The 8173-nt window shown below is 39.7% G+C and overlaps 1 protein-coding gene across 10 annotated transcripts in view; it reads right to left on the bottom strand.

The window, feature by feature from the left end:
• Positions 1 to 222: 222 nt before the first annotated feature.
• Positions 223 to 8173, bottom strand: part of Kidins220 (kinase D interacting substrate 220) — a 109957-nt gene continuing 102006 nt past the window's right edge. For 6 of the 10 annotated variants that reach the window (XM_029554578.1, XM_029554580.1, XM_029554582.1 and 3 more), the window contains 2 exons: positions 7878 to 8114; positions 3039 to 5073 (listed from right to left, as the gene is read on the bottom strand). In XM_029554578.1, the coding sequence (XP_029410438.1) occupies positions 3814 to 5073; positions 7878 to 8114 (1497 nt within the window). In that variant the 3' untranslated portion in view covers positions 3039 to 3813. Of the gene's footprint in view, positions 284 to 2027; positions 5074 to 7877; positions 8115 to 8173 lie in introns of those variants that run through there. The other 4 variants (XM_029554585.1, XM_029554584.1, XM_029554586.1 and 1 more) reach the window with 3 other exon arrangements.

Here is an 8173-nt window from a genome sequence, read left to right as displayed (position 1 = left end):
TCATATAGCCACTGAGGCCCCACTCAAAAAGGGTTTCAGCTCTAAGTTCCAGAACACCCCTAGAAGCCTTTCATCCACAGCACCAGCCAAGATGAGAACATGTGGCCAGGGCTGCAGTTTGCTGCTTACTTTATTGAAAAATCTTCAGTCATGTAAGTGGCAGTGGTTAATTCCTAGCAACTGTTCTAGATGCTTCTTACTTTGAAGGCTGGTTTTTACATACCTCAGTTTAGACCGGATCTTCTGAAGCGCTGTCTATCTAGCTCAGGGCAGCATTTTCTTCCTAGGCAGGAAAGGGTTTAACATCATGTAAGACTTTAAGGCCTTTCCACTTACTTAGTCTCAACCAGGGATTCTCAACCTTTGCCAAGTGATGAGCCCTTTAAACGCCATCTAGGGCCAGCTCACTGTTATCTACAAATTTCTACTTTTCAGTTCACTCATGTAACTGTGGCCTGTGCTTCCACTTGAGTGGGGGAAGGCAGTCATTGCAGATGGCTAGCCTCCCTCAAGCAGGAGGGTGTCCTCACTTGCTTTTCCCTTCTGCCAAGTGTCTGTGAAGCCCAGGAAAGAAGGTGGGGACCAATGCAGGCTGGGGCCCTGTACCAAGTATTTGCCAAAAAAATTAATTTTATTGCACCTTTCTCCCTATCTAATCCCTGAAGGTCATTCACCCATAAAATAAAGGGAGCCCTCTCTCTCCTTTCCTGGTAAGCAGAGTGATCTATTCAGGAGTTAACCAGGAATTCAGGATTTTTTTTTTTTTTTAACTCTAGCACATTTCTAAAGAGGCTGAGAATTCCTGGTGTAACCAAAAATTACATAGTCTTAAAACCTTTTAAATTTAGTACTTTAGCCAGACAAAAAAAGGATTTAATGTTATTCAAAAAAATTCTTATTGGCATTTGTAAGAAAAAAAAATCATGATCACAAATTACTTTATCACAGCACTATAACATGCAAATAATTTCTAAAGAGTTCTCAAGATGAGAATTTAAGCAAATACAACTCTCAAATTACTTGGCTACATAATTAAAATTATTCTGACTATATTTAGAACTTACATAAAATATCACATGAAGACAAACTGTCCTTTTATTATCGAACTGTTTCAGTTTTCTTTTTTAGCTTTTGAGACAGAGTCTCACATAAGCCAGGCTGGCCTAAAGTCCACTATGGAGCCTAGATTGGCTTTGAACTCCTGATTCTCCTGCCTCTATCTCCTGAGTACTGGGATTACAGACATGTGCCACCTTGCCCAACAAGGTTCAGTTTTCACAAATTTTTAAACTTCACAGTGTAGGATTCTGAACCTTAATCATTCAGCACTGGAAAAGTTGCTTCAAATGAAAAATACCAAGTTTCTATTCATTTCTGGTCTTCCCCACAGATGTACTCAAAAGTAGCCTCCCTATGGCCACAGTGAGTTATACGATGCTACACCAACAGAACCCTCTGTGGCTGAAGGTGGAGGTAAGATGGTTCAAATAATGTTCAACTGTGAGTCAGAACCTAAAGAACTTGCAGGATTAGAGCCTCATTTTTTTCTATTATTTCCATTCAGCTTAATGCAAAATTTGCCTATGTGTAAATCAGACTGAGCTATGTGTTATAGACAGAGACACATAACTGACATGCAGATTCAGAGGGTCATTGTGACTCAGGAACCCATTTGGTCTGTCAATCTCTGCATCAGGAGGAGAAAGCAAACTGGCCCAGAGTGTTCATGGAGTAAACCGATCTTCTCTAGGATTTGGGTCACCTGCCTTCTGGCTACAGAATGGACTGCCCAGTGCCATGATGCCAATGTTCTGTGGGTACTGAAGCTTCAAGAGAGCACAGTTGGACACTGGGAGCTAAGCTTTCTCAGAAAGACAAGCAAGGGCTATGGGGAACACTTTTGCTGACTTCATGACCTATGTCTTCACAAACTTCACATATATGGCAAAACAAACACACAAACCACTTTTTAATTTTTAATCGTGTGAATCATTATCAATGTAGTGAATAAAATCCATGAGTCAGAATAGCATGCAACTTTTTATTGTTTTCTAAATCTACTTGTACACTTGGTACTCCAGGATTAATGGCACAAACAGTATAAATAACATTCTCCCGTGATTGTAAGCTGCAACTACTCACCTGAAAGGAAAAAACTGCCTCAGAAATATTTGCTAATTACATGATATTGCAAAGTGATAAACACTATCAACAGTAGCATGTGAACACTTCAAGATATGTCAGTAACAGCTAAAACACTTGTTAAAGACCATGCAAAATATGCACTTTATGAAAATGCTTGATTACACCCAAATATCAAGGCAGTGAAACACAGAGCAGCTACTACTGTAACGTCAGGTAAATAAGCAGCATATTAATACAGATCTATTCAATGACAAACATCAAAGCATGACACTAACTCTATGACCTCACCACCTACAAATCCTACCTGTGACTTAGGATATACTGCCAGAACTAACTCTGCATACACAAGCTATGTTAACACGACATTCCAATGCATGATGGATGGCAGGCACATCTCTAGTCTACATGATACCTAAATGCACACGGCCATTCTTCTAATGGCTAAAAATGGAAATGGTAGTGTCACAGTTACACCAGCTAGCTCTTTTCTTCACTCTTGCTTTGTTACATGCTTTTAAACTTTTTTAAAAACAGTATTTCTTTTTTAAATTATTTCTCCCCAGGATTAAGGTGCTGATTCAGGAACAGACGCACTAGATAAACTGCTCTGGTACAGAAAGCAGTAATTTAATTCTGCCTAATTAATTTTTCTTGCCATTTTCTGGTGCCACTAACCCTTTTGATGTAATAACTTCCTCATGTATTCACTCAGTACACATTTACTAGTGCCTCTTAGTGCCCATATGTTCCTGATTCTCCCAAGAAAGAACACATGTTTGGGGCTGGGGATGTAGCTAGGTGATAGAGGACTTTACCCAGCATTTTTCAGGTCCTGGGTTTGAACCCCAGCACCATTTTTTAAAAAAAGGAATTCACATTTTTCTCCTCTCTTGGCTAAGCTAAGTTAGATGCATACTTTAAGAGTTGCAGAATAGACTAAGGTGGTTTCTGGGGCAGAGGTGGATGGTGTTAGAAGCCAGGGCTGGGTCTAGAGAGAGCATCCTGGTATATTCTGCCCTCTTCTACCAACTCTGCTATCAACTTGTGACGCCCAGGCACACATAGCACTTTGGATCCTGCTGACTCACTTTCTTACCAATTTCTATCACCCTATTCAGTATATATTTTCTACTTAAATTTTAAAACCACTTTAATAAGCAATGTGTCTCTGACTATCCATTTACTAAGCATTCTCTTTTAGTCTCTGGGATACTCCAAAACCTAGAAAATTCTTATCTGAATAGTTTACCAGCAAAATTTGCTTCTGCCTTCCCTCAAATGGTTCATAAATGGTCTATAAAGGGGATCTCTAGGATTTTTTTCTTCGTGAGTTAAGACCTTTAAACTCTAAATAAACATTTCTTCTGACCTAATTTTATACCCTGATTATTTCTCATAAAAGTCTGTGGAGTTATGAGCCAGTGAAAGGGGTAACAGTGTTAGTAAGACTAAATTGTGACAAAGGCAACAATGGTGGCAACTGGTGAACCATCGTTTCTTTGGCTTTCCTCTATATGACAGAAGAAGTCTTTTTCACCAAAGGCCTGATCATCTATAAATTATTTGTGATGTGTGAATATGATGAATAACTGTGATGGAAAAATTCAAAATTCATGACAATCTTGTCCTAAGGGTAGAACAATGCAATTCTACTTCTATTTGGTTTCCCTAAAGAATGCTTTCTCTCTCCTCTCCAAAGCCTGTGCTGTCAGAAGAGGCTGTGTGCAGCTCTGAAGCATCTTTTGAAAGCCTTGTGTAACTTGAACGCTGACTTCGCTTGTGCACCACACTCTTTAGATTTTCATTCTGAATAGCAGTTGGGTTGGGACTGGACCCAGGCCTCAAAATGACCTGAGAGGTTTCCCTGATCCCCTCCATGTCATCAAAGTTTTGATTGGCTCTATTGGCTGGTGTGCTGTTGTTGTTCAGAGTCACAGTGCTGGGTGTTCGGTTCAGATTGTAGGCCTTCTGGCATGCAGGCCAGCTTTCTTCAGGGCTGCTTGCTATCAGGCTGCATTCAGAAGGGCTTTTCTTATCTTCTGAGCAAATGGACATTCGAGCTACAACTGGATCTTGCAGGCCACTCAGGCTGTGTGGTATTCCCCGCTTCCCACTGTGGCTGTCATCTTCAAGCTCTATGAGATTTGCCTTTTCAAGTTGGGAGTCATCAGCTGCTTCATTGTGAAGAGAGTGATTGGGAGAACTCTCATTGGATCTCACTCCTGAATCTGAGGAGTCTTTTTTGTCAAGGAGGGCATCCGATAAATACTCCTTTGCTTTAATGAATGTCCTGATTGGCTCAGCACTATGCTCTGGAGACTTTGATATTCTCTCTGCTTTGCTTTCAGCCTTTTTATCCTTATCATCTTTGAGCAGTGGAGTATTATCTGATTCTTCTGTACCAGATTCATCTTCATCACTTGGAAGTTTCTGATAGCGCAGACCACCTCCCTTAAGCTTTAAATCTGTCTGGAAGAGACTGGACCTTTCTGAGGATTTCTTGCCTGGGAGCAGCTTACTACCTGACTGGTCAGATTTTTCATCTTCTTCAGTAATAGGGTCCAGGGGTGAGGCGTCATTAGTGGACACCCCAGATGAGGAGTAATCTATGACATCCCCCCTCTTCATTAAGAAAGACTTCCTCCCATCATCCTGCTTTGGCTCACTCTCCTTCCCCTTTTCTTGTTCTAGATTAGAATGAATAGAGCCCCCTGATGAACTCTGACCTATGTAGTATGTGCTATGTGGAGAAGATCTGCCACTGATTGTTGCTGACCCTGTGCCCCCTTCTAACTGGGACATCTGCGCAATATATTCTCTATAAGCATCTCTATATTCAGCCTGCACCTTATCAGTAAGCTTTGAAATTTCAATACTGGAATCCTGGGAATTGAGACTCGAGAGACTTGGGGTTCTGCGAGTTTGTGACTGTGAAGACAGAAAAAAATATTTTAAAAATTCATATAAGAAGGAAAAAAAAGACATAATAAACATCAGCTAGGAAATATCTATGTACACTAACAATTTAAAAGTTATCATAATACCAGTTTCCTTTGAAAAAAATCTACCTAACACAGTTTAACAAAAGCTGTGAATTTAATAATTCTGTTATTAGAAAACTTTATAAAAATTTTAGTAAGATTAATTTACTGTTAATATTTAAAATAATTTCTAGTTGTGTAAATCATCTGAGCACTTGTTTCTAATAATTTTAAACTTTTAAATTTTAAGACAAAAGTTACTTTCATAGATTAAAAATTCTTCTTGGAAGAAAGAAGAAAATTAAAACATATCTCAAAAACAAAATGCTCAAGTATTCAAGGTATGATTTTAAAAAGCCTGTCTGAAATTATATAAGAAGTGTCTGTCAAATTTTAATTTAGAGGAAGAAAATGTACTTAAGATTAGAAAAGTAATAAAGATTTCTAATGAACTGTAATAGAATCTGTGAGGCCAGTTTGCTATATGCTCATAAAGAATGAAGTAGTTTTAAATTTGGCTTCTAATAGTAAGTTTTAAGATTAGAGTTGCTTTAGATTCTAGGAAAGCTAACAAATGAGGAACAAAAGGACAGATTAGGAAAAGGGACAGATTAGGAATGGAAGAGAAAGCATCAAGAAAATCTGAGAAGGGACCAGAGCAAAGGACTAGAACAAGGCAGGGGTTCTGTCTCTGGAAGGGGACAACATCTCTCCCCCTGAGAAGGTCACCTGGGATTCAGTCAGCTGGAAACACAGTGCCTTGATCCATCTACTAATGAGCTGTTCTTGAATGCTGCCTGCGCCACCCTGTGTAGGGGATACGCAGGTTCTAAACTGCATTCTGAAGAACAGGATAATGCTCTCTGCCTTTCACCTTCATCCACACAAGAGTGCCCAGTGGAGTTCCCAGAGCCACATGTGTGTGAGGTTACAAGAGACTCAAGGCAGCAGCATATGGGGATCTAGTCCTCTTCTATGAAGCCAGGCATTAAATATGTGTGCAAAGCTAATCCATTATCACTGAATTTGTTTTGTTTGGAAAAGTATAGTTTTTTTGTTGTTGTTGTTAACTTTATAAAAACAAATGAATAGATATTTGGAAACATTTTCAGTTTCTATTTAACTATTTATAGCAACCTACACCAGCAACTATTTTGGTTCCTGATAATCTATTGTTTCATTCATTCATTCATTCATTCATTCATTCAGTAATCAATCTCTCACTATCTCTCTCTGTCTCTGTCTCTCTCTCTCTCTCTCTCTCTCTTTGTGTGTGTGTGTGTGTGTGCGTGTGTGTAGGTCAGAGGACAACTTTTGGGAGTTGATTCTTTTCTTCCATCATGTGGGTCTTGGGAATCAAAGTCAGGTTATCAGGCTTGGTGGCAAGCATCTTTACCTGCTGAGCCATCTCACCAGCCCAGGATCCTGAATAATTTTTATTTTTTATTTTTGGCCTTTTTGAGACAGGGTCTCCCTGTAGCCCCAGCTGTCCTGGAACTCACTATGTAGACATGGCTGTCCTTGAACTCACAGAGATCGACCTGCCTCTGCCTCCCAAGTGCTGGGACTACAGGCATGTGACCAACTAAAGTGAGTGTGATTGTGTGTGTGTGTGTGTGTGTGTGTGTGTGTGTGTGTGTGTGTGTGTGTCCTGAATAATTTTTAAGAGTACAAAGGGGTGCTAAGACTAAAGAGCAATTTGAGAACTACTGTGCTAATGGGAATGCTCCTGGCTTCCAGGTCATAGACAGAAGCATCCAGATAGTTGGTGTAAGGATGAGCAGCTCTTCAGAAAGTTGAAAGGAATGTAAGGAAAAGAAATGAAGCACTGCTGCTGAAACAGAGGCCAAAGGATCAAGCATGGATTTAGCCTATTGTAAACTAATTTCTCTATCAGTCAATTTTTGAATAATAAAATGGTTTCTTGACTTAAGGTATACAGTATGGAGGGAAAAAATGTAAAGATTTTAATTACCAAACAAACACCTTAATAATGGCAACAGCCAGGCACTGCTCTTCCTAGACTCTGGTCCCCTTCAGTACATGACTTCTTTGTAGTTCCTGTTTTTGCCTCTCTCGCTGGTCTTCTGCACCCTGCTCTGGTTCTCTCTAGCTTATTTTCTTCTAATGCCTCCCTATTCCTCACGCATCCCTTACTTATACTTCTGTTCCTGATGCTCACCTGTCCTTCTTCTAAGACTATCCCCCATGCAGAACATATGTGTAGTAACTCATACAGTTTTACAGGCTTGTGGTTCTAGCACTCAGGAGACTGAGGCAGGAGAATCACTTGAGGGATTGAAGCCCATCCTGAGCAAGGGAGAGAAAGAGCAAGTATGGCGTGTGATGTGTGTGTCTGTGAATATAGGAAAACTAAACTGTAGGGTTCAACAGGATAACATGGGGCTAGTTTTCTAATACAGATATACTATATCTAATAACTACACAGTCTCATAGGAAAATAGCAATAAAAAGTCAAACTTGCACCCATGCTAATTCAGCCCAGTTCTTACTTTTAGGCCCTTGCCCTATGTGACTGTGTTTTCACTATTCTCAATTTCTAAATAACCTTATTTTCCCCTATATCTTACACGGATTATTCCCCCTCAGATAAACATGACTCCTTGAGTACTGAAACCATCATCTTGCCCAGCTGGGTATTAATAAGCATTTTCTGAATGACTATTAATGTATCAACTATTTTCATATTGCCTTTATTCTTCAATTACATGAAAAAATGATAATAAATACCTGCCAACTTAGATTACTGTGACGTGGGGCGCCTTCATCTAGGCCAAGTGTGTTCAGTTCTTCAAAGCTGAAGTTCAATGTATAGGGAGTTTGATTGGAAAGTTCAGTGTGAGGCAATTCATTGTGGGAAGAGCGACGAGCAGATTCACCATGCGGAACTGGGGCACTGGAGTTTTCATTAAGAAAACGTGGGTCTTCAGGGACCACCTGGTTTTCTGCACTTCTCATTTCTAATACCTTAGTGGGAAATACACACACACACACACACATATATATATATGATATCTATAATGACA

Source organism: Nannospalax galili, unplaced genomic scaffold (genome assembly GCF_000622305.1).
Source record: "Nannospalax galili isolate Female #2095 unplaced genomic scaffold, S.galili_v1.0 scaffold100, whole genome shotgun sequence".
In the NCBI taxonomy this organism is placed as follows: Eukaryota; Metazoa; Chordata; class Mammalia; order Rodentia; family Spalacidae; genus Nannospalax; species Nannospalax galili.
Note: the sequence above shows the minus strand (reverse complement) of the source record. Positions and strands in the feature narration are given on the sequence as shown.